Source organism: Oculina patagonica, chromosome 11, assembly GCF_052425735.1.
Source record: "Oculina patagonica isolate OP01 chromosome 11, crgOcupat, whole genome shotgun sequence".
NCBI lineage: Eukaryota > Metazoa > Cnidaria > Anthozoa > Scleractinia > Oculinidae > Oculina > Oculina patagonica.
The window spans coordinates 12,051,767-12,079,565 of NC_135768.1; the positions used below are offsets into that span (position 1 = coordinate 12,051,767).

Here is a 27,799-nt window from a genome sequence, read left to right on the forward strand (position 1 = left end):
ATGCAATATCCAATTCACAGAACTAACTTTCACATGCATGTACATGTTAATTACAATCTGTAAGGAGAATAATATTAAAATTTTCATTAGACTTGTGCAAGCCTGCAAACGACAACCAGTAATCAGACATTTCTTCAGTAAATTTCACATTTGGACTGTTGAATTCAAGATCCAAAATTAAGAGCTCAAATTTATAGCAAGCCAAAAGGGCTGCTCCTTTTGGAGGGTTCAAAAATGTTTTATAATTTGACAACAACCATCAAAGAGGTCGTGTATTAATTGAATAATGAAAGAAATGTGGGATGGCCTTGCTCAGTAGCATGGGTTGAACTCAAATGTTAATAAGATGAAAAAAAAATTGATTTGTTTTCTAATTCAGTATAGTACCATGTACTGATGGTTCTTCACTAGTTAAGTCTTGATCTCCTTTTTTTCGCTTTGATGATTTTTCTGGGTTTAGTGCAGCAGGTGGAGGCTTGTTGCTATCAATGTTGACTGGGATTCTCAGAAGAGCTGAAAACCTTGGATCAAACTTCATTAGATAATTTCTAATTGATACTGACGTGCTTGAGATGGTTAACTGAAAAGGAAGATAGAAACATTTCTTCAAGAACTTTCATTTAAACAATCACTGAAAAATTTTATACATAAAGTAATTTGATCATAAACATATTCAGCTACACCTGTGCAGTTTCAAAGGAAACAAAAAGTTTAAGCATTTTCAGTTAGCACTTAGGATGATTGTTGAAATGTCTTGGATAAATCGTACATGTATGTGTAGAAGAGTGTACACTATAGGCTTAACATTTTTGCTTGGGAAAAAAGTGGGAATACCACCTTGGTCTGGTCTTCAACTCCTGGGGGAGGGTCTCATATATAAAAGGGACATACAGGGATGCCTGTCGCTAGGCTCAGGGGTGAAAATTTCGGATTTCTGGTCCCACATAAGGGTGTTCCGGAGAGAAATTTCAATATTTTTAGCCGTAATGGTCTCATTTAGGGTTACACATGAAGAAATGTACAAATATAAATGTATTCTCAGTTTTTTGTTATCATTTAGGGGTCAAGAAAAGCTTGAGTTACACCCAGATTGGTCGGTTCTTTTCAAAATGTCCGCAAGCATTGAGCCCAGTTGAAGACTGGGGGGAACTCCTCTTAATGATGCCGGCCTGCCCCTTTCATAGAGAAGTCTCCCCCAGTCTTCAACTTGGCTCAGTGCTTGTTGACTACACTTGCAATACCTTGTGATATGGAACTTTTGACAACTGGCCATCAGTTAAGTCTACTGTGTGCGAAGTATTGTACTGAACTCTGGAACAAGCTAGTCCATCACGCCCTCGCTGCAGAACTTCTGCTCCCTGCCACATGGCTGGCACAGTGTCCACTTCTATGACAACATCGACAGTAGGTGATGTTGATATGTTTAAACCCACTACAGTTCTGAAGGGAATTTCTATGCAGGCCAACTCTTTAGCATTTGTGTTTAACTGGAACTCATACACAAATTTCCTAGAACAGCAATTTATAGGCACAAGTAAACTACTGACACTCGTTAATATGCAACTGCAACAGCTAGCTACATGATATTATAGTTAAATTACAACTGGGTTTGAAATTTCAGCTCCAAAATAGGGAAATAGGGTTCTCAAGTTTCAGCAATCATGCAGCTAAAAAACCGGCTGCTTTGAGTTTTGAGCCACCTCCTTTTCAGTGATATATGGCCTACATGTATGTGTTAAACAAACCCTTATCTGGCTGTCTACTATAATTGTATTTTAGCCATCTACTCTAAAACTTACTGAGAACCCTGGGAAAATCAAGTCCCTTTTTGCCTTAGCCTCAGCATTTACTTACTAGTTGTGTTCTGAAAATAAGATTTAGGTATAGTACGCTTCATTCACACAAACCCATCACAATATCACAGTTTTTCATTTGGGACTCACTTTCTTTTTTGGTTCTAAAATCTTAACTGTGGTGATATGGTGATATTGAAAAATTATGTCAAAGGAATGTTTGATTATAGTTTTTATACCCATGAAACATAAATTATGGGGCAGACTCAGAAATTTCAATGTTAATTGACCATTGCTGCAAGGTACTATGTACCACCCGGTAGTCGTTATTTGCAATTTACCCCCTTTGGACAAGCACGTGTTCAAAGGGATTAATTGCACAACGCACACCCTTAGTATCAGGTGATAGGAGTTTCGTTTTTCAGTTCGAGTCAGTTTTCACTTCGAGCGTACCAGACTGAAATTTGTGTAGTACAGTTTCGTTTCTTCTTCATTCGTTTTATCCTAATGGGTCGTCAAAGCAAGTGCCCAGGTTGCAAAGAGTTAAAGTCCGCACATGATTTTGGTCGTCCTGGAAAGGATTGTACGGGTCCAGTTCACAACGATACCGAACAGGATCGCGATGCGGCTGATGAGCTAGAGCATACCGACGAGGTTGGTGCTAACGCTTCTTCAAACCCTGACGTATTGCAATCTTTGACAGCATCGGTGCAGCTCTTATCCACCGAATTGAAATCTCTTCGACAGGAGACTAACAAGTTGCGCGCGTTAGTGCGTCCTGCCTCTTCACAACAGCAGCAAGCGCCAGCAGTCCCGCCCCTTGTTACATTGCCAGAGCTTCGTGCTATGACCGATTTAGCTAAGACCGTGGATCGACGGGTAGAGCACCTTGGCGTTGGTGGTTCGGATGATAGCGAGTCTGAGAATGAGACCGACCCTATTCAGCAATCAGGAGCTACTTCTGCACCTTCCTCGCGTCCTGGTAAGTTAAAATCGGGCCGGGAGGCAAAAGCTACCAGTGCGGTTTTGTATCCTCAAAGATGGCCTCACAGTTTTCTTTGTATCACACGAGCGCAGCGCGAGGTCAAATACGAGGAGTTAACGTTGGCGGAGTTCGTGGCTGGATACGCTCAAATTTTGTTATGTAAGGATATCACTCCTTTAGAGCGCACAGAGCGTGAAAAACATCTGGTATCCTTAATGTACTTCGCACAACAGTACGAATGGTCGGCCGTTCTCAATTTTCATGGTTCAGTGTTGCTCGAAATTGAGCGTGGACTTGTTAAATGGGGAGACTCTTATCTTCATTTGGAAAGTAGAACACTTTACGGACACCCATTGAAGGAGAAATCGCCGACTTCTTCAGCGCCAGTTTTATTTTGTCGCGATTATCAGCGAGAACAATGCATTAGCATTAAAGACCACTTCGGATTTCTCCGTGGCGAACGCAAATGGTTGAAACATATCTGCGCAGCGTGCTGGACTCGTCTTCGAAAGCAGGAGTCACATCGTGAGCATTCTTCTGATTGTCCTCTAAAAGATTCTGCGAAAGATTCGCCGGCGACGTCAAAAAACTAGACTATTTTTTGCCTCCTAGTCTTCATGGAGCCGAAGCTGGGGGCGTGCCCGTTTTGGATTTTTGTTGTGGTTCTAGCCAGTTTACTCGAGACTTTTTATTGCAAGACTTTTCTCCTGCGAGACATTTCGATTCTGGACAGTCAGAATTTTCGTGTTCCAGTTCTAGTTTTTCCCCACAAGACAATACGTTTATTAAGTTTTCACAATCAAGACATTCAGTTTTTGATTATGCAACACATCCTGTCACGAGTTCCTTTATCGACGCTCACAGTGCTGTTTTTTCTTCGGGACAGTTCAATTATACCGGACTTCGTATTCCCGTTCCTTCTCGACTGAATATTCCAGTGTGGCGTGCCTTGCTTCAAGACTATGAGGACAGTGTCATTTGTGACTTTTTGGAATTTGGTTGGCCACTTGGCTACACTAACCAGACCCTTCCAGTGTTCGACCTTCGTACCCACCGTGGCGCGTTGGATTTTCCTTCCGCAGTTCAGGACTATATTAGTAACGAGATTTTACTTGGTCGCGTTGTAGGACCCTTTGATGCACCGCCTTTTCTTGACAGTTTTGTGGTTTCTCCCCTCAACACGGTGGCCAAGCGCGACTCTCAGGAACGAAGAGTGATCGTGGATTTAAGCTGGCCTTGTGGCTCCTCAGTTAATGACGGTATTCCTTCTGGTTCTTTTCTTGGAGCTCAACTCGAATTGAGTTATCCCACTATTGATGCCATCGTCTCGGCGATTGTTTCACTCGGTCGGGGTTGCATGCTCTACACGCGCGATCTTCGAAAAGCGTACCGCCAATTCCCCGTCGATCCCCATGACTATCATTTACTTTTTTTTTTTTTTTTAATTTTTTCCTTTATTGATATTTACACACTTAGCATTACATAGGTGATTGGAATAAAAAAAAGTAACAAGTGTTAATTTACAATTAAGTAACAGATGATAATAATTTCCATATAGCAAGTTTACATCAATAGTTTGGACTTTTAATAATCGAAATTAATACACGCAACAAAGAGAAATAAGCAACAAACACACGAAAAAAAAAAAAAAAAGCGAATCTAGCACTATAATTCCTTACTTATTATCTGGGAGAATATATCCACTTCTTTTCGAAATATCTTTTCTTATTAATTTTCTTTTCAGTTTCATATTTAGTAAGTATTTTGTTCTGATAACCTTGAATTTTAGGATATGTTTGGTTTCTTCTGCAGTCCCACAAAAACAATTTTCCAATAATAATAAAATAATTTAGTAAATCAAGTGAAGGGCATTGTTTTGATATTATTCCAAACAAAACGTTTTGCAAAGTAAGACGAACTACTTGATTTGATAAGAGGTAACAGTAAGATTCAAAATCATTCCAAAACTGCCTGACGCGGGAGCACTGGTAAAAAAAGTGATACAAAGTTTCTGGTTCCGCCTCACAGAAAGTACATAAATCATTTGTTCTGTAACCAATTTTGTGTAATTTCGTGTTCGTGTAAAGAATATTGTTAAGTACTTTGTACTGAAAGGCCTTTACATATGATTCGAGTACAACAGAATGAGGTAATGTGAAAAATTCTCGTAGTTGATCATCCGAAATATTGAAATCGCTTTTCCATTTATGAACAATATTAGGAGGCTGTGCTTTGTTCATAACAAGAAGCGAATAATAATCTTTTGATTTCTTTTTCTTCACGTCGAAGATGTTGTGGTCAATGAAGAATGAAGGAGATGTAAGTGACGGGCATGCATATCTACCTTTTGAAAGGTTGGGTATAGAGTGGCGAAGGCCTGCCCACTGTAAAAAATTAGTTTTACTTATTTTATATGAAACGCGGTCAAAGGAGTCAATATTGTTTAAATTGAATAGCAGATCCTTTATACAGATTCCAGATAATCAACATAATTTTTGTAATAAACAGGCTTGTTGTCTATTCGTATTTCTTTGTTATTCCAAATGATGTTTTGCCAGTTCCTTTCGGTAGCAAAATTTTCGCGGAATTGCGACCACCACAATAACAGTTCACGATAAAACTGGGAAGAGATTGTATAATCGTTAACATCGTAGTTACAATTAAAAAAGAAAAGACCCCCAATGGATTTTAATTGGTGTTTTAAGTACTGCTTCCATGTTCCATCATTGCCATTAAATATTCGTTTTAGCCATGCTTAAATCTTAAAGATTTAACCATGTTCTCTAGGTCGATCATTTTTAGGCCACCTTTCCCATATTCATTTATTGCTGACAAGCGTGTTACTTTGTCTGTTCCTTTCCACAGGAATTTAAATAGCAATTGATTCAATTGTTTAACCAATTCGTTAGGTGTGGGCAAAAGCGAGCATGCGTAAACAAATTTTGGGATTAGAAATGATTTTATAATTGTCACCTTTCCGTAAATTGATAGGCCTCTTGAGGACCAAATGTTGATAACCTTTTTGATGCTGTCCAATCTTTCAATGAAATTCTTTTCTTTAAGCAGTTTCTGATCATAAGTGAAATACACTCCAAGGGCCTTAATCGGTTCATTCGGCCATTTGATTCCGAAGGGTTTCGTTTTGTTTTCCTTAGATGATCCAATCCACATGCCTTCGGTTTTTGTACAGTTTATCTCAAGTCCCGAAATCGCTTTAAAACTATCCAATAACTCAAACAATGTTTCTGCTGAATTAATGTCTGAGAGCACTGCAGTTGTATCATCTGCATATTGTAAAAGCTTAGTTTCCTCGTTCTCGATCATTGGGCGATTCCAGAAAATATCCGTACCCTACCACGGACGGCTTCCATATTTTGGCCCCCCTTGCCTTCGGAAATTCCAAAATGCGTTATCCCCCCATGCCCTCGGAATTCCATAATCGCTAACCCCCCCTCCCATTCAGATTTTTCATTTTTTCATCAAGCTCTTTAGAATTCCCGTCAGTGTACGCAAATACGCCCAATGTGGCGTATTTTACATCAAATTATTTCAAATGACTAGATCTGTACATAGAGACAGTCATTATGACACAAGAGATTCTGGGATGAAAATGTAAAAAAAAATAAGACTTTTCTCCTTACCCTTGTTCAACAGATACAACCTACATTAACTTTACATTGCTCCAAACTGGTGCAGAACATAAAAATAACAATATCGTGTGATGCACGTGTGTAAACACGGAAGATAATACGATCGAGTGCACTGACATATCCGCCATCTTGAATTTGAGCCTTCAGGGTCAGCAGTCGCTCCCAACCCACGAACTTCAAAATGGCGTCTCGAAGCGTAGCAAAAGAGTTTCCTACTCCACTGAATGGACTAAATATTTGTGGATCCGCTTTGACAAGAAAACAAAGAGCAAATGAAGAAGTTCATCAATGTTAAGGCCTCTGAAGCTTGATGTAGAACCCACATTTTAGCGATTTTTTTTTAACGCAAACACATGCCTGATCGATCGATACTTGTCTTGTATCCTGCTTCCGCGACGCGGTCGTCAGTTTGTGCTTTATTTGCAAATTGGTAGTCCGCAAAAAAGCATTTTCAAGGAACACACTCCTGTTTTCTCCTCTGGAAATCTAGGATCTGGAACTCCCCCATGCCTTCGAATTTCCAATCGTAAGTATCCCCCCATGCCTTCGGAATTCCAGTTCAATGAATCCCCCCCTTGCCCTCGGATTTCCAAAAAGCCGTCCGTGGTATGGTACGGATATTTTCTGGAATCGCCCATTATTCCTTTAATACTTTTGTTTTGACGCATAGCGATTGCCAGAGTTTCAACGACTAATATAAAAAGGTAAGGGGAGAGTGGATCTCCCTGCCGGACACCTCGCTCGAGCGTAAATCATGAAGCAGTACCATTATTAATGGTGCAGCTTTGTATGTTTTTATAAAACGTTTTGACCCAGCGAATGAAGTCTGGGCCAAAATTAAAAGCTTCTAGGCATTTCAAAAGAAAATCCCACTCTACACTGTCAAATGCTTTTTTGAAATCAATAAAAATCATGAGGCCTGGGATGTTTTCTTCGACAGTGTAGTCCATTACATCGTAAATAGATCGAATAGTTTCGCCTATAAAGCGATCCTTGACGTATCCTGTCTGGTTGTGATGAATAATCTCGGGTAAAACATTTTTAATTCTTGAAGCTATTACTTTTGACATAATTTTCGTATCAACATTAACAAGGGAAATTGGGCGCCAATTTTCAAGGTCATTTGCACATCTTATAAAACTGTCGCCAATTAGAGGCCAGAATTTTTTATAGAATTCAATAGGAATGCCATCGTTTCCTGGTGTTTTGTTATCGCGAAAGCTATCAAGGAGACAAGAACATTAATTCTTCTAGCGAGATTTTACCCTCACACTCTCTTTTCTGTTCCTCGGAAAGTTTTGGTATATTTAAATCACCTAAAAAGGTGGACCTTTTTAGGGCAATGTCTGGATTGTTATTGCCACTTTTATATAAATCACAATAAAAACGTTCCTGTTCCCTTAAAATGTAAGTCGGATCTGTGTTAATTACACCATTAATGTATAATTTTCGTATACATTTCTTGACATGATTTCTTTTCTCTAAGTTCAAGAAATATTTTGTACTTTTTTCACCATGTTCGTGCCATCGGGCACGTGCACGTATAATTATTCCTTTTGTTTTCTCTTCATAGAATGCTTCTAGTTTTTCCCGAGCTGCGTGATAGTGAAAAGTGTTAGAATCACTTAACGTTTTATCTAATGTTTTCTTTGCCTTGTCGAGTTCATTTTGAAGATTTCTTTCTTTTTCGACCCTTTCTTTCGCTCTCTTTTTTGAATGCAATATAGTATGCGCTCTAATGTTATATTTAATCCAATCCCAAGCGCTACGGTCGTCTGAAAGTTCTGTTTGTCCTTCTGCCGTCCAAATTGGAATCATTTTCGTAACACTATCTACATATTCTTTATCTGTAAGAAAGGAACAGTTCATCTTCCAAAAACCAGGGCCTTTAAGCTCTTTATCTATCTCTTCAAATTCTAAGGCAATTGCGTCATGATCTGTTCTTATGGCAGCGACTATATCAGTTGATTTTACAAGATCGTTTAAATTATTCGAAATTAGCCAATAATCCAGACGACAAAAAACTCTGGGGGATTTTTGACTCCACGTAAAACTTTTTTTATCCGGGTTTTTAATTCTCCATATATCCACTAAATCAAGTTCATTTTGTAAACAATCAATGCATGCTACCACCGATTTTCTTTGGTTAAGAGAACCTCCTCTTTTGTCGCAGGCTGAATTAAGTGGGCAGTTAAAATCACCTCCTATGATTATTTTCTCCTCCGATTCAAGATTTTCGTTTTTTAACGTGGCGAGGAGATTGTTTATGAAATCTATATGATCTTTGTCCTTGTTTGGAGCGTATACATTGATTAAAATATACGTTGAATCTTTTATGTTAATTTTTAAAATTATGTATCGTCCCATGGGGTCTAGAATTGTGTGATGGATTGTGTAATCAAGGTTATTTTTAAACATAATCGCCACTCCACGTGAATTGGAGCTCCCATGACAGGTGATAAGTTCTGCACCCCATTCATTTTTCCATTGACTTTTGGTTTGAAGTGTGGAATGAGTTTCTTGTAAAAAAGTGATATCTGCATTTCGCTTTCGGCACCAAGTAAAGATTGTTCTTCTTTTCTTAAAATTGCTTATGCCTTTCACATTAAGCGATATTATTTTGAAAGACATTATCTGACGTATACACATGAAACAGGGACTGCAGAAGCTGCCGATAAACAGAACGATAGGTGCTAGTAAACATCATAATAAATAGATATATAACCAATTTCAATGAAAGCAATTTGCAAATGTTGCTAAATATAAAATAATAAACATAGTAAACATACAAGTAAACATTAAAAAAACACAGAACGTACGTACTCGAAAAGAAAAAAAGATACTAAGAAATTACCAAAGGCTGCTAAATGCACACTAAAACAAAGTATCAAAATGCGTTTGACGAGCGATCCAATTAGAATAAGCATGACAAACGGTTGTGTTTTGCCTCCTGAACCGGCTCCTGAACGGGCCTGGAATACCTAAATTACAAAATTATAATCGCAAATAATCAGCTACTAAATTCAATAGATCAATAACGTTCAATTTCATACTGATCACCAATAACTGGTGAACAAACGGTGAGAAAGGATATAAGCCATAATAACGTCAGGTTTCTAGCTCTTCCAGCTCCCACAATTCACTGATTTTCACTGGTCTGGATTCTTCCGTCTTGCGGGCGAATATTTTTCCATCAACAGTCCAGACTCGACTGATTTTCTTCGCTTTCTTCATTTTCCTGGCCTTAGCCAAAAGTTCTTGTCTCCACTGAGTAAGGTTCTCATTGATAAAGATCCTCGCGTCGATGCTATGTTGTGCAGATTCAATGATATCCGAAGTGTTTATGTCTTTCAGATGAAATCTACCCTGGTAGAACTCTCTTTTCTTCTTATAGGATGAGAATCTCACAATTGAAGGCGTAAGCGCAAGAAACGCACTTTGTGTTTTGGCCAAATTGAAAGTTGTCACAAACAACTCCAAATTTCGCACGCAAGTTCGTTTACGTGTGCTCAACACTGCCCTGTATTTAATTTTGCTGGTCTTTCCTTCGTTTTCGAAAAATAACACATGCAAAAAGACAAGGTTTTTGCTTGCGCGGCGTCTTTTGACTTTTCTTTTACAAACGATAAACAAAGGAAACCTTTTGTTTCTCAAGACGATGAAGTCAGCTAAATTTTTAGGGTTACAGTCCTAGCCCTAACGCAAAAGGTAACCCCAAGGCCGTAGGGTCGGGGTTAGAGTTTCAGATTAGGGTTACAGACTTAGCCCTAACGCAAAAGCCTAGCCCTAACGCAAAAAAAAAAAAAAAAAAAAAAAAAAAAAAGTTCAACGCTAACCCCAAGGGATTAGGGAGTTAAGCCGTTTTCAAGTTAAGTTTAGGATCAGAGTGAGTCAGCCTCAACCTTTTATAGATCGCGCATTTAATGCAGTAAGCTTTCACGCCAGTTTGCTTGCAGCTAGCTTTTCTGCAGTCTGTTTGCAGTTATCTAGTTTTTGTTGTTACGGGCAAGACTATTTTACTCTGTTACCGTTAGCTGTAATTGGCCGAGGTGAAAGTGAAATAAAGACTGATTGTTGATTGAATACGTTTGCTCGTGTTGTCACATTATACTAGTTTTGCTTTCAGTTGAGTGCCGCCGGCTTGCTCTCACTTCTATCTCCACTCCTTACATCATCACACATCTACAAAATCCCGCGAAAACAAGATAAACTTATGAGGTTTTCGTTCGCACGAATCGATAGATTCATTGATGAATATTTAATGAGACACAGAAAATATTTTGCGAAGGGAAGGTGCCCTGGGGAACATATAAAGAATTTTTTAAAGTCTAAAACCAGGTCACTTCTCGGCAGCTTTGTCGCGGCAGTACCCAAGCGGATCCTGCAAAACTCGCGTTGACGAAGTTCCCGGCAAGAAACCTCTTGTTTTAGACTCTCTATGCCGCCAGGCTCAAAACTACCTCGGTTTGTGCAACGTTTTTTCCGAAGCGCTAAACAGCGCTGTTGTACAAAACAAAGGCAGAAACATCACTCAGTTCTTCGAGCGATGCTGTAAACTTACGGGTATTCAGACTTAATGATGTCCTTCAACCACCTGGCAGCAGCACTTACGCTAAAACTAACCAAAGGCTTCAAATGATTTTCAGGAACAAACGGCCATTTTTTTTTCTCTTTCCTCTCACGTGACGCCTATCAGGTGACATCGCGTCACAATGTGTTCAGTCCAGTCCTTTTCTTAAAGCGAATCCTCAAAATGGTGGATAGGAACTAAAATCATGGCTCTGACACGTTTTTCAACCTCCCCGGACAGTTAAATAACGCTAGAAGGAAAGATTTACACGCGATGTGTCGAAAAACTCATGCTGCTGGCTGACTGTGGAGAACGTAAGCTTTGCAAAACGCCTTTGTTCTTTGCATACGTAATTTCTAAAAAACGAAGCTAGATTCAGCGAATTTGAATACAGATCAATGTTAAGCACACGTAAACAAACTTGCCTGCGAAATTTGGAGTTGTTTGTGACATTTTTTTAATTTGGCCAAAACACAAAGTGCGTTTCTTGCGCTTAGGCCTTCAATTATAGGTCTTATAGCCGGAGGTTTCCTGTACAAACGATGGACGATGTCGATATCCTGATGGGTTATGTCGACTGAGATCTTTTGTCCTATTTGAATGATAATGTCTGACAAGTTCTCACCTTCGTGTTCTGGTATTCCATGTACTTCGACATTGAATTTTCTCGTATACTGTTCTAATGCATCGTGGTCAACTTCGAGGTTGCGAACTCGCTTTCCAAGATCATACACTTCGCCTTGTAAGGCACCGTTTTGTTTGACTAGTTGTGCGTTCTCCTTTTTGAGTTTTTCTACTTGCTCATTGTTGAATTCCATCGATGTCTTTAAACCGTCAACGTCTTTCCTTAGTTCATGATTTTCGTTTAAAATTTTCGCCACATTTGCTTGTATGTCGATCAAAACCTTCCACATTTCGCTTCTGGTCGGTTCTTCTTGAATTTCTTCCGCCGCAGGTAGGTTTTCCGGTTGGGTCGACGTCATATCTGATTGTAAAGGAATGCCGGCCCTCGTGGCATCGATATCTGGGGATGTTATTCTTTTCGCCGCAGGAGAATTATCTTCACTTGATGCACTACTTTTCGCACTTCGATTTCTCGTTCGGTGTCGTTTCTTACCTGGCATTATATAATTGATTTTTCAGGTTTTCCAGGTCCATTTTCATGGTTCTTCGGACTGGCAAAGGGCGCTCTAGCGAAAAACACGTCCGTCCGCCTCGACCATCTCGTCTAACCACTATCATTTACTTGGTTATACCTGGAACAGACAATTTTACTTTGACACAGTTTTAACGATGGGTCTCCGTTCTGCTGCGATGGCATGTCAACGCTCTACTTCCGCAGTTACTTGGATTCTCAACCGGCGCGGACTAAGTACATTTAATTATCTCGATGACTTTATTGGTGTTTCGCCGCCGCCTTTGGCAACGTCTCATTTTAATGAGGTTGGAGTTTTGCTGCATCGTCTTGGATTAGAAGAATCTATTGATAAATCATGTCCTCCTTCTCCAGTAATGACTTGTTTGGGTGTCGAGCTCAATACTCTTGACTTTACCTTATCTGTTGACTCTGACCGATTAGCCGAAATTGAGAGCTTGTTACACACCTGGTTACATAAACGTACCACAACGAAATCATCCCTTCAGTCGCTGGTAGGCAAGTTGGTATTTGTATCGAAGTGTGTTCGCCAAAGTCGGGTCTTCATTGCGCGAATTCTTCGTTTATTACGGACGGTGAAATTTAATCATCATCACATTAATCTTAATTCTGAATTTCGTAAAGACATTCAATGGTGGTGCAGGTTTTTGCGTGCATACAACGGTGTGTCAATGATTACCGTAAATAACCGGTCGTCTCCTGGCGAGGTGTTTACCACTGACGCTTGTCTAACCGGTTGTGGAGGCCTTTGTGCGCATTATTTTCATGCGGAGTTTCCAGAGTTCATCTCCAGCCAGCATCTTGACATTTTAAAATGCCTTGGAACTTTTGACCATCGTTGTTGCTCTCAAACTGTGGGGCCATCTTTGGCGCGGCCTTCGTTTAACTGTTCGGTGTGACAACGAAGTCGCAGTCACTGTTCTGAACTCGGGACGATGTCGGAATGCCTTTATTAATTCTTGTTTGCGAGAAGTCTGTTTCTTGGCGGAAACACACGAGTTTGAGATTCGAGCGGTTCATATTCCTGGTGTGCTGAACAGTGACGCTGACGTGCTTTCTCGCTGGAATGTGCCCTCACGGGCTAAAGAACAATTTCTGAACCGTGTTCAACGTGATCAACTTATTGCAGTTTCTGTGCCAATTAATTTCTTCCAGTTAGACAATCCTTTCTAATGGACCGTTTTTGTTTGTTTTTCTTGTAGATTTCTTAGCATTATCTGCATTGAGAAAGGATTGGAAGTACACGCTCCGTTCGGCTTATAGTGCTGGAACATTTAGTAATTTAAGGACTCAATTTAGAGCCTTTTTGTTATTTTGTACATATTTCCGATTAACCCAGACGCCAGCTACGTTGGATACTATTTGTCTGTATGTGCAATTTCTCAGCCGTACTCTTAGTCCTCCCGCTATTCGTAACTATTTGTCAGGGGTTAAGCTGTTACATTTGTTTTCAGGGCTAGATTTTCCCTTTAATAAGGATTTTCTACTCTCGTTGACGTTGCGTGGCATTGCACGTAACGCGCTCCACACCCCATGCAGAGCTCCGCCTATACCCGGCACGTTTTATGAGGTCCGAATAGGCGTAGAAATTTTCGTAGAGCTCTACGCTTCTACTTAGTACAGTTCTCACAGATAAGACAGTAGCTCTTCAAAATGCGTATAGCCGTAGATTAGTACAGGCGTTTTCATTCTAAACTTTTCGTTATCAATGCTTTACGTTTTCTTTCTAAACTCTTCACTTCAAAGCTCTACGTTTTCATTCTAAACTCTACGGTTCTACGGCTCTACGTTTTCTTTCTAAACTCTTCACTTCAAAGCTCTACGTTTTCATTCTAAACTCTACAGCCCTACGGCTCTACGTTTTCATTCTAAACTGTGCACTTCTACGGCTCTTCGTTTTCATTCTAAACTCTACGCTTCTATGGCTCTACGTTTTCATTGTTAACTCTACGGCTCTACCGGGCTCTACGTTTTCATTCTAAACTCTACGGCTCTACGGCTCTACGTTTTCATTATAAACTCTACGCTTCTACAGCCTAATGTTTTCATTCTAAACTCTACGGCTCTACGTTTTCATTCTAAACTCTACCGTTCTACGGCTCTACGTTTTCATTCTAAACTCTACGGTTTTACGGCTCTACGTTTTCATTCTAAAATGTACAGTTCTACGGCTCTACGTTTTCATTCTAAACTCTACGCTTCTACGGCTCTACGTTTTCATTCTAAACTCTACGGTTCTACGTTTTCATTCTAAACTCTACCGTTCTACGGCTCTACGTTTTCATTCTAAACTCTACGGTTTTACGGCTCTACGTTTTCATTCTAAAATGTACAGTTCTACGGCTCTACGTTTTCATTCTAAACTCTACGCTTCTACGGCTCTACGTTTTCATTCTAAACTCTACGGTTCTACGTTTTCATTCTAAACTCTACCGTTCTACGGCTCTACGTTTTCATTCTAAACTCTACCGTTTTACGGCTCTACGTTTTCATTCTAAAATGTACAGTTCTACGGCTCTACGTTTTCATTCTAAACTCTACGCTTCTACGGCTCTACGTTTTCATTATAAACTCTACGCTTCTACAGCCTAACGTTTTCATTCTAAACTCTACGGCTCTACGTTTTCATTCTAAACTCTACCGTTTTACGGCTCTACGTTTTCATTCTAAACTCTACGGTTTTACGGCTCTACGTTTTCATTCTAAAATGTACAGTTCTACGGCTCTACGTTTTCATTCTAAACTCTACGCTTCTACGGCTCTACGTTTTCATTCTATACTGTACAGTTCTACGGCTCAACGTTTTTATTCTAAACTGTACACTTCTACGGTTTACGTTTTCATTCTAAACTCTACGCTTCTACGGCTCTACGTTTTCATTCTAAACTCTACGGTTCTACAGCTCTACGTTTTCATTCTAAACTCTACGGTTCTACAGCTCTACGTTTTCATTCTAAACTCTACGCTTCTACGGCTTTACGTTTTCATTCTAAACTCTACGGTTCTACGGCTCTACGTTTTCATTCTAAACTCTACGCTTCTACACCCTAACGTTTTCATTCTAAACTCTACGGCTCTACGTTTTCATTCTAAACTCTACGCTTCTACGGCTCTACGTTTTCATTCTATACTGTACAGTTCTACGGCTCAACGCTTTATTCTAAACTGTACGCTTCTACGGCTCTACGTTTTCATTCTAAACTCTACGGTTCTACGGTTCTACGTTTTCATTCAAAACACCACAGTTCTACGGCTCTACGTTTTTATTCTAAACTCTATGCTTCTACGGCTCTACGTTTTCATTCTAAACTCTTCGCTTCTACGGCTCTACATGCATTTTCATTCTAAACTGTACGCTTCTACGACTCTATTTTTCCATTCTAAACTCTACGCTTCTACAGCCCAACGTTTTCATTCTAAACTCTACGGTTCTACGGCTCAACGTTTTCATTTTAAACTGCACACTTCTACGGCTTAATTTACGTTTTCATTCTAAACTTAACGCTTCTACGGCTCTACGTTTTCATTCTTAACTCGAGGCTTCTACCACTGCTCCATTTTCATTTTAAACTATGCGGTTTTGCAACTTTAAGTTTTCATTGTAAACGCCACGCGTCTACAGCTCTATATAATTGCAAACTTAACGGTACCCTTCTACAGGTCTTCTTTTTTATTCTAAACTCTACGCTTCTACGGCCCTATGTTCTTATTCCGTACTATTCCAACCTGTATGCTTCTATGGGTCTACATTTTCATTTTAACTCGACACGTCTACGGGTCTACATTTTAATTCTTAACTAGAGCTACGCTTCTATAACTCTACGTTTACATTCTATTATTCCTTGTACACAAATGAAAATTAATTTTGCCCGTTCTCAAGTTTACCTTGTGTTTATTGCCAAATAACTTTGTTTTATCGTCAATATAAAATGAAGTGCCGTAAAAGCGTGCAGTTTAGAATGAAAACATAGACTTGTAGAAGTATACAATTTAGAATAAAAACGTAGACCCGCAGAAGCGTACAGTTTAGAATAAGAACGTAGTCTCGTAGAAGCGTACAGTTTAGAATAAAAACGACTTAAACCGCAGAAGCATACCGTTTACAATAAAAAAAGTAGACTCGTAGAAGCATATACTTAAGATTAAAAACGTAGAGCCTTAGAAGCGTACAATTAAAAAGTAAAACGTAGGACCGTAAAAGCGTACAGTTTAGAATGAAAACGTAGAGCTGTATAACGTTGTATAATAATAAGCGTACCGTTTAGAAAACGTATAGCCGTAGAAGCGTATAGTTTAAAATGATCACGGAGGTTTGTTGAAGTGTCCTTTACGCTGTGTACTTTATACTCTACGCTTCTACAGCTCTATGCTTTCAAGAGTCGTAGAAGCGTAGAGTTTAGAATGAACACTGACGTACAGAAGTAGGCTTGTAGAAGTGTACTATACGCTATGTACTTAACTCTACCCTTCTACGGCTCTACGTTTTCAGTTCATTCTAAACTCTACGGTTCTACGGATCTACGTTTTCATTCTAAACTCTACGCTTCTACGGCTCTTCATTTTGGTGGTGGACAAAACACTGACCCCCAGTCCATGGACTACCCCCATGGACTACCCAAATGGACTACCTAAAATGGACTACCCCTAAAAAATGGACTACCCTTAAAATACTATTCCGAGTGTGTACCACTTACTGAGCTGTTGTTATACACACATAATTTGCACTTACGTCTTACCTTGTTTATTTTCAAGCCGTACGTATCCCTCTCGCCGCCATTTTGAATATATTATACTAAATCAACATCCGCTGATCACGAAAGTGTAGACTCAAATCAAGCAATCAATCTTTGGACTCATAGAGACAGACAAAACAGGCACTGCACTGCACTACAGAAGATCCAATCTTTTATAAATAGTATCAGATAGTTGCTCGAGACGCATCTTAAACATTTGGTGGCCAGAGAAAATTTTTGAATGAATAACTTTGGCAGCGCAGCGAGGAGAACAGAACCGGTACGTAGGCAGACAGATCCTGAGGAAAAAATAGTGCTGAGTCTGGGCATGAGTCTTCGCTTTTTGAGGTCAGCAGATGTATAGTGTAATTCATTCAAAATGGCGGCTAGAGTTGTCGAAAGTAACCGAAGTTAGTGCAAATTATGCGCGTATAACAACAGCTCAGTAAGTAGTACACACTCGGAATAGTATTTTAAGGGGTAGTCCATTTTTTAGGGGTAGTCCATTTTAGGTAGTCCATTTTAGGTAGTCCATTTGGGTAGTCCATGGGGGTAGTCCATGGACTGGGGGTCAGTGTTTTGTCCACCACCCTACATTTTCATTCTAAACTCTACGCTTGTACGGCTCTACATTCTCATTTTAAAATCTACGCTTCTACGGCTCTACGTTTCATTTTTAACTCTTATTTTAAACTCGCATGATTTCCAGACCCACTTATGGATTAGGAATCATGGAATGTGTAGAAGCGTACAGCTCTACAGAAATCTCTACGCCTATTTCCCTTAAGAAAAAGTCTTCCCTGTAGAAACCCTGTGGGAGCCCAGTGGAATCCTGTTTACAGCCCTTTTTAGTTTTTTACAAGGCTGAAAACTAGATGTGGCAGGGTTGTAGCAGGGCTGCAATATAACCTGAGTTAAGAGAAGCAGAGCTGTGACAGGGCTGTAAAGATTAAATGCAAAGTACAACAGGGTTGTAACATGACTGTGAAGATATACATGCATAACAACAGGGTTTAAACAGGGCTGCCAAGTCATACACAGGTAGTAGAACAGGGTTGCAAAATGGCTGTAAGTTATGTTGCACAATACCCGGGTTATAATACTGCACGATAACAAGCAGGGCTGTGTTGTAAGTGGGTTCTAGCAGGGCTGTGAAATTTATATTAAGGTATTTTAGCTTAAAAAAAGGTAACGTTTGCATATTGATCGTTCTTATAAACAAGTCATGACATGTGTAAGTCTTAATTACATCCGTGTACACATGCATCTGCTCAGTTAGCGACTTCAGCTTTAGAGCCGACGAGGCAGTTAAAACAATGAGAAAAATTGAATGAACATAGCTATTAAAGCTTGATTATTTTATTTGCTGTTTCTGTAAATGTTGTTTGCTTCAACAAGCTCTGTACCCTTTGTCATATGAAATTGAGGGTCTTAATATCAAACGGAAAAATCAAAGAATAAAATAGAACCTTTCCTCAGCTTACAAACTTAGTATACTTTATTCCGGTATCATTGGTCTAAATGGATGTTTCCACTTAAATTAAGTTAAAATAAATGTCTTCGCCAAAAATACAGACAGGTACGAAGAATAAAACGCATTATTGTATTTTTATTTGGCTCGGCGGCCACTTGAGTTCAAGGATTGTAAAATGTTATAACATTGTGGCAGCTCGCCGTTCGTTCTGCGTGCCACATCTAAATTAGACGTTGGATTGAAACTACATGTACAGCACACACTTACCCGGCTCATTGCCTTTGTAAACAGGTTATGTCATTTATTCTTTAGTTTCTTGCTTTATTAATAAATATCAGCAGCTTTCAGTAATATTCCATTTACGTCCATATTTTGCGGGCGGTGATGCCGAAACAGTCCGCCACACAAAAGTCTGTCAAGTCTGCCGCTGTCTGCAGTTTCTTGCATTTGCTCTTTGAAAGTATGATCTCTGGGTTTAAGTTTCGTTAGATTGCACGCCAAAAATCAAATCGGTTTGTTCATGTCAGTATAATCCTGGATAGTAAAATTCCATAATATAAAGAAAATGTTTGTTTTCAAAGACATATTTCCAAACATGCATGTGCATGCTTTCATTCGATTTTCGTGACAACACAAACTGAAACGTGATCTCTGACATATGAGACGTTTTAATCTAATTGGTCAACTTTGAAAAACGTGTTCAGTTACTTGACCGTTTCTTTAGCGGGAATCATATCTTCTGTTTCTTCATGTGCAGTTTATGTTGGTAAAGCTCAACTCCTTCCTTTCTGCTGCCGGATAAAGGGAAACCGAAAAAAGATTTCCCACAGCGTTGCAAACAATGTAATTACCTGACGTCTTTACATGGTCTGTGGAATCATGGTGGAATGCGTAGCGACGCCGTCGCTTTGTCCTGAAAGTGTTTCGAAGTTCGAAACAGTTGTACGCGTGAAATGAAGGTCTCATCAGCAATCGTGTTCAGCTACAAATTATTTTATTACTGCAAGAAATGGAACAGGCCAACGATCGATCTTTGCATCGGTTTGTGGAATGCGAAGCGACGCTGTCTCTTTGTCCTGAAATGTTTCTATGTTTGAAACGGTTGTACATTTGTACGCGTGAAATGAAGTGGTATCATCAGCAATTATATTGTGTTCAGCTATAATTTTATTACCACAAGAAATGGAACACCAAACAATCGATCAAGTAAGAGGTGAGCACATTTAAACAGTTTGTATACATGAAAACAAATTAAATGAACACGGCAATCACAATCGCGTGCGAAGACCGTTGGTCATGCGATCAAAGACATGGAGTATCGCATGTTAACCACAACCAACTTTCTATCTCAAGTTAGATTCGTTTATATTTACATGTAACTGTAGAGACAAAGAATCGCCATAAAGATGAATACAAAGGTTAGTTACATCGCATAAACTCCACAGAATTAGTTATAATAACACATTTCCAGATATTTCGGTTTCAACCCTTAATTTTAATTTCAGTTCCTACATGTATGAAGTTCTATTCAGTAAATTCCAAGTAAGAGTAAGATAAGAGTTCCAGGATAGATCTTTTTCCAAAAATTTCTAAGAAAGCTTAAGTAATTGTGCACTTCATTTATACATGTAACTTAACAAATTAGAGCAAAAAAAAGTCAAATATATAAATAGCATTTGAGTTTCAAATGAACACTGTAACAAAGCAATTAAAGCACTGTCACGAAGCGAATTTGTTGACATTGACTTGTACTGAGTAGATAAAATAAAACTTGCATAATTGTGAATGTATGCTCATTTATCAAAGCAAGCTTAATATATATTTCTTTTGGCAATTCAAACTATTGTTAATTTTCTGGCAATGCATGTATGTTGATTTGTGCGGCAAAACATAAATTTTGAGGGAGGTTTTAGTATACAAGAATCATTTTGCACTCTTGCAAGCAAGTACAGGGTTGCACTAGCCAGGTAAACTAGCTTCTGCAGGGCTGTTTCATGAGGTCTACAGGGACTGCTGGTTTGAAAACTGTGACAGGGCTGTTACAGTTTGGCTACTTGGTAGAAACAGCCTTGCCAACTGTGCCAATTTACGAGCTGCAACAGGGTTGTCTTGAACAAGCCTCAGAACAGCCTGTTACAGGCTTGGTACAGGTCTGCCACAGGGTTATTGTTGTCGTTAAATAGGCAATACCATGACAGGGCTGTTACAGGGTTGCTGCTTGGTAGAAACAACCTTGCTAACTGTGCCAATTTACGAGCTGCAACAGGGTTGTAACAAGGTCCTTTTCACACCCCGGTTACAGGGCTCCAGGGGGGTTTCTACAGGGTAGACTTTTTCTTAAGGGTAATGGACCTCATAAAACGGGCGCCACTTGGCTCCGCCAGTTACTCCTGCTATTTTGTGTCAAATTTCCAGGGTTTTAGATTTCGAGAACGATCCTATTTCGTGCACGTTGTTTTGTGCCTTTCTATTTACATTCTTTTTAATGGCGAGGTTAGCTAATATAGTACCACGTTCACGTAAGTGTTTTGATCCTTCGCGTAATCTTACTCGGAGCAATGTTGCAACAAATCAACATGGGCTAATTGTTACTTTTAAATGTACTAAAACTATTCAGTTCGGAGAGCGAAAATTACATATTCCTTTGTTACGACTACCGGGCTCTCCCTTATGTCCAGTCGCTGCATATCAACGTATGGTTTGTCTCGTTCCCGCTAGTTCCCGGTCCGCCTTATTCGTTTTGCCTAGCCATTATGGTCCTACTATTCTCACTCAGGATCGTTTTATCGCCGCCTTCCGTCGGGCTCTTTCCACTGCTGGTCTTCCTGATGCTTCGTCCTATCGAGGTCATTCTTTCCGTCGAGGTGCGGCCTCTTGGGCCTTTAATCACGGTGTACCAGGTGAACTCATACTCCCGTACGAAAAAGTCTGACCTAACAAAGCCATAATCAGGCCTAATTTAGGCCTGATATGGTCACTTGAAACGTAAAACAAACCTGACAATAGCCTAACATTGAATTTGTTAGGTTAAAAGAGCCAAGCCTGAAAATAGTAAGGTGTTGTTAGGTTCAAATTTAGGCTTACACGTAGCCTAACAGGCGTAATTTTTTTCAGGGCGATTAACGTTATGAATCGGTGGCCTTATTGCTAGCCTGACAAAGCCTAAAATTTATTTAGTCTTTCGAATGACTGGAGAAACCAAATTTTCTAACCTGACAATTGCCTAACAGAACCTAATTTAATGAGTCATGATTACCCGTACGAAAATGGAAGCCCTGCAAAACGGCTGTTTTAATGCCACGCTCAGCAAACATTCACCAAACATTCACCAAACATTCGTGTCATCTGGCACGTACCCCAAAGCGAATTTTTCATCAATCAATGGTAAAATTTCTATTTTTTTACATTGCAGTGTGTTAACAGCCAACATAAGTTGCAGTTTTCTTTTCGGCAACTTCGAATGGTTAATGATTAGAACGTTCATAAGTGCGGGGTTGGTTTGAAGCATAATCAGGTTACGCATTCGCACGTGATCAATCGTGGAATTTATCCAACTCTGCACGCAACAGTTTTAACGTAACTAACCTGCTCAAACAATGAGTCTTTCGTTTAAGACTCGTTTGCTAAGTGAAGTATATCGCTTATTTGCTGAAATTATCATGATGAAACATGAGTTATTTCAGGAAAACAACCTGATGTGTGTGATGTGACAGGTCACGAATTGTAAACCTGATACTTCTATTTACGAACAAATGTGTCAGTTTTGGCGGCCAAGTTTTGAAAATCTGTTAACCGAACGGAACAGTTAAGCTGATTCACTGTCCATTTTGGCTTTTCATGTTACAAGGGAGTTAACAAATTAGACATTTGGTCGTGAAATGGTCCCAAAGCAAGAAAATGCTTCAGAATGTGTGGTGATATAGTTTTCGTGAAGCGAATGTATTTGTTTACGGTGAACGTTGCATTTCGACGCTGGTTTCACCGCGCACACAGCAGTGATGCGTGGATTTTGTACTTGATAATATGTTGTGCAAAAGGAGAAGTATATATTCGTTGGCACCCTGACTGCAACTTCACACAGTCTTAAGTTCACACTGCCACTGGCTGGCTGGTAAGTGATCATAAGTTTGATCGCCTTTCTTCCGAGTTAGCTTTGCACGGAACATTAAATTTGATGTTTGTAAGCCACTTGAAATCATTTAATTTGTAGATACTTAAAAAAGGAAAATTTAGATACATCGATTCAACTACTATCTGCACGTTCTTGTTGTTCAGATGTGACATTATGCGGTAGAGAGTATTTGTTTATCAAATATAACACGGCAACACTGTACATGTACAACATGCTTAATTCAAATTCAGTTGAAAATCTGCAAATGAAATAAAGCAGCTTTTTATTAAAAAATAAGCTTCAATGTTTTATATTTGTGTGTGCTTACTAAAATTAATGAAGTGATTTTTATTCGGTGGAATAATTTTCATCTATTGAATTTGTAATAAATTGTCTAACACGTCGGCGGCGGCCATCTGCATGTGCAGCGAACGTTGTTGACCGAATGCTGGCTGCATTCATTCTTTTTAGTATAATATATATATATATATAATTACTACATATACGACCTCAAAATTGTTGCAGTTGTAAACAGTTGTTGAATGTCTCAACGTCTCAAATTCTAGAAGGTTCCGAAGTCGTCATGGAACGTTAATGTCACATACAGCTTAGCGTGAAGGTATTTGTTGAGAGAAAATTAAGCAAACTCTTTGTGTCACATGAACCAGTTTACGGCGCTGCTTCTAAACAGGTTGTTATACATGTAATTTTGCATTTTTAGCCCTTAGAATTTTTAGGCTAACAAGCTTGCCTTTTAAGCCTTACAGGCCTACCTTTTTAAGCGCAATAAGCCTGCTTTTTAAGCCTAACTTTTGCTATATGTAAGCCTTAAAAATAAACAATTTCCGGCCGTCCCTACGAGCCTTAAAAATGTCAGGCTACGAGCCTTAAAAAATTAAGGTCCATTTTTAAGGTTAATACGAGGCTTAAAAAGGTTAAGGTTAGGCTATGAAAATTTGGTCTTTGTCAGGCTAAAAAATCAGGGAAAAATCAGGTTATTGTAAGGCCAGACATTTTCGTACGGGACAGATATACGGCGACTGGGCAAGTGATGCGTATAAGGCTTATTTAGAATTTAGTGTCGAATCTAAGCTCGCCTTCGCTCAGCAGCTTCGTTCTGCTGTTTTTTCTAGTACTTCGTAGTTATTTTTTTTTTCAGTGCACAGTTCGTTTTTTGGCGCGTTCCGTTTGGTGGCAGAGAGGTTTATTAGGCATATCGTTGGCTGTTCTTTACTGTTTGTGCTAATAATAAACTTCTCTCCGTGCCAAAAAAGCGAATTGTGTTTTATTTGTGTCAGGGGGCGTTTTTGGGGAATTTACCCCCTTTGGACAAGCACGTGTTCAAAGGGATTAATTGCGCAACGCACACCCTTAGTATCAGGTGATAGGAGTTTCGTTTTTCAGTTCGAGTCAGTTTTCACTTCGAGCGTACCAGACTGAAATTTGTGTAGTACAGTTTCGTTTCTTCTTCCCACCCTCCCACCCGGGGTGATTTTATTTACTGTCATAGGGTGGCAGAGAGGTTTATTAGGCATATCGTTGGCTGTTCTTTTACTGTTTGTGCTAATAATAAACTTCTCTCAGTGCCAAAAAAGCGAATTGTGTTTTATTTGTGTCAGGGGGCGTTGTTGGGGAATTATGCCACACTTAGTTATGCTCCATAACTAGAACAATCACATTGATCTTAGTCACTGGATTTAAAACTGATATTGTATAACTCTTTATTTTAATAATGTTACATTTTACCCACCTTTGGCTAAATATGACCTTAAGTCTTGATTTACCACGAGAGAACATCTTGCGCTGATACTAAATATAAAAAAATAATTAATTAAAAAATATAACATGTCAGAATTTATCACATTTAAATAAATCTTTATTTACAGATTCCTACTTCACTTGAATATCTAGTGTAGGATCTAGGGAAGGGACCCAGACATTCTACCATCCAACTCTTTACACCTTTATAGTACAAAATATAAGGTCTGATGGGCAAAAAAAAAAAAAAACAGTCCCCTCCCCTCCCTCGGTTTTAGGTACAAAAAGCTTTAAGACGGAATCCACTAGGAAGTCGAGTAATATTTATTAAAGTTGGACAAAAATCAAGTACCAGAATAAGTTAAATCCTATTGCGTTATTTCCTTCCCTTAATAAAAGGTAAAGATGTAAGTAATTATCCGTGATAACACCAACAACAATTTCTTATCAGAGTCTGAGGAAATGAATTTCAAAGTTCACAAGCTATAGGTAAAACCTCACGTGTAGCCATTTTGTAAATTCGTCTTTAAGCGATTCATGATCAGTGGAATTCAGTGGAACTTCGAACTTTGTTTTCGATGTTTGGTGTTGTTAGAAAACATTTCTTTAATAAGGTGGAAATAATTTTGGTACAAAAATTTCTTATCAGAGTCTCAGAAAATGATATTCAAAGTTCACAAGCTATGGGCAAAAGCTCACATCTTTTAAGCGATTCATGGGAATTCAGTGGAACTTCGAAATTTGTTTTCGATGTTTGGTGTTGTTAGAAAAGATTTCTTTCGATAAGATATTTGAAGCAGTAACTCAAAAGCTTGCAATCAGGTGTAAATAGTTTTGGTACATTATTTTGTCCAATAACTACTCGAAGTCCTGGCGGATTTCCTCTTAAATGCTTATAATAGCTACATAATTACTATAATTTGGGAAGGATAATTTGTCATTTTAAATTGAGTTCTTTCGTATTGTCAGCTATTAGGTTTATTAGCAGAAAGAGTAATATGTTTTAGTAAAAATTGTTGTTGACGGCCAGGGATTTTAAAAAGCACCTCCTGAAAAAAGACACCCTGCAATATGTGGCACATTAAAAGTTAACAAATTAGATTTTATTGAACACAGCATTTTATTTTGAGTAAATATTTTAGGAAAACTAACCCTCCAGGTTCCTATCTCCAGGGAATTAATGTCGTAATAACGAGGACGAAACTTCTTGGCATCCACTTTTCCAGACTGAAGTTCTGGAATTACCAGTAAGTTAGCATTTTCTGTTGGCTGCTCAGGTTTGGAAGCTAGACTGCCTGGTAATGGAGCTTGTATTGGAGGTGTGTCAGCAATACTTGGTGTGGCGGCTTGGTTTCCAGTACTTGTATTTATGCACTGAGAATCTGGTGTAGTTGCAGTGCATGAGTCTGTGTTCACTAGAGCTTGTTGCTGGGACAAATTCATGTCTAGTGCAGAGCCAGGTGTTGATCTGTTGTTAAGATCGCTAGGGGCAGTTGTGGAAGGTGCTGTTTCTGAGGTGATAAAACAGGGCTGTTTTTTATTTGCTTGTAAAGGTAAAGCTTTGTTGTACGACTGCTCATATGATGGTCCTGAACTTGAAAGCTGTAATTTTGAAAATGGCACAGAATAATAAGAACAGTATAATAAAAAAGTGCTAAGTACCCTCTGTAGACTTAGAAGCTCCTTTTGTACCCTTCTTTAAATTACAGTTCAAATAATATTGCATAAGAAAAATGTAATGCTCTTGGACTATACATGTATAAGTTTTGAAACTTTTAATCATTACCATTAATTTTGTCTTTTTAGCGCCAGGCGATGCATAAGGCCTCTTTCAACCATTAAAGTGAGGTACTACTAACAAAACATCTACACTTGATTCTATTCCTGAGCCTACCCAGCAAAGAACTTTCAGATCTACAAATTTATGTTGGTTTCAAGAAGTTCTAAAATAAATGTAAGATAAGTCTTCTGCAAAACAAATGCAGTGAAACCCCAAGAATGATTTGCAAAATAGGTCAGTAATAGTTCCTTTGGAAATGCGAGCAGTGACCTATGAAAATATTACATATTCCAGTGATGCAGAGGTGTCAACTACACAGCATAAGAGGAATGTTCATTTAGGTATCTACGATATAATAATTATTATTAGGTTAAGATGTTAAGTCTGCCTGGAGGCCCATCATACCATAGCACAAAGCAATTAGGAGTATTTGTTTACCCCTAAATAGGATGCTACCTTATTGTTACTTATTTTCACGGGCACTGAATTTCACGAAAATGAAATGTGCATATTTCGTGGGACTTATTTTTTGCGATTAGGCCAAAAAATATGTTAAAACAATTAAAGATATTTCAGAAACGTTAATAATAAATTTTCGCGGGTCTTTAATTTCGCGATAATTTGAATTTTGCGAATAACGTAAAAATTAAGTCCTGCAAAAATGAGTTACATGTGTAGTCCATCAAAGTGTCACCCACAGCATTATATTCTCCAGGACACACTTACACACCTGGGTAGAGAGAGGCACTGTGAGAGTAAAGGGTCTCACCCAAGAACACAGTGCAGTGCCCTGACCAGGGCTCAAACTTGGACCACTCAATCAGGAGTTCAGCAAAGTAACCATTAGGCCACCATATCATGCCTCCCATACACAATTATTATTAAAGATAAAATTATTTTAATTTACAATAAAATTATAACATTTGTTACCTTAGTAGGTAAAGAACACAGGGCAATAGGCATTGTACTGCATACACTTGCCAATGTTACTGCTGTGCTTTCCATTGGAATTTTTGTGCTTGCTACTGCTGTGGGCTGGATGGCCCCCTTACCAATGGGAGCCACAAGTGTCAATGGACTTCTCACAAGCCCAACACTCGGAGTGGGGATGGTAAACAAACCTGCTAACTTTGTATTCAGTGTATTTGCAGGAGTTTGCCCTGTAAAAAGTACTGTGCCTAAGTTTGTATGGCTTGGCATACTCAGTTCTGGATGGACTGTAGGCATGGTATGTAGGGTTGAACTCTTTTCACATGTAGTTTTGGTGCAGAATTCTTGATTTATTGGAACCACCTGAGGTATAGCACTGATGTCATTTTCTTCACTGCTGAGATGGCCTTTCTGGTTTGAATCACCATTCGTTATCTCCACCGGGTGTTCTGTTGCTGTTGTTTCAAAATTACAGCAGGAAGTATCCATCTAAATCCAAGGAAAAGAAACCCAAACTATTAATGAAAACCACTTAAGAAGAATTTTTTTATCATAAAAACATCATAACTGTTTTTTGCACACACACATGTAAGCTAAAATTGTTCGCTGTGTAAAGTAATAATCCTCAATTTTGAGGGAAATGTAAGATAACTGAACGAAGTCCAATAACTGATAGACGTGCTGTAACTGAAATCATCATTAGTTAATTTGTAAGCTCTCAGCTTCATACTCAAACAAATCGAGCGTTAACATGTCTGGCAATCTATAAGCTAAAGAAAAACCGTTTAACTGATAGCCTGACCGTCACACGCTTGTTGAAAGACAATACGTTAGCTAATTGCAAATAAACAAAACCTCA

General features: G+C 39.0%; 1 protein-coding gene across 1 annotated transcript in view; it reads right to left on the reverse strand.

Annotated features, from left to right (window-relative positions):
- LOC144630347 (uncharacterized) overlaps positions 1-27,799 on the reverse strand; it is a 31,145-nt gene that overhangs the window by 3,025 nt on the left and 321 nt on the right. Inside the window, exons 2-6 of the mRNA XM_078488703.1 lie at positions 26,941-27,429; positions 25,383-25,832; positions 24,223-24,281; positions 1,242-1,509; positions 388-580 (exon numbers count right to left, since the gene is read on the reverse strand). Coding sequence (XP_078344829.1) covers positions 388-580; positions 1,242-1,509; positions 24,223-24,281; positions 25,383-25,832; positions 26,941-27,429 — 1,459 coding nt within the window. The remainder of the gene's footprint in view (positions 1-387; positions 581-1,241; positions 1,510-24,222; positions 24,282-25,382; positions 25,833-26,940; positions 27,430-27,799) is intronic.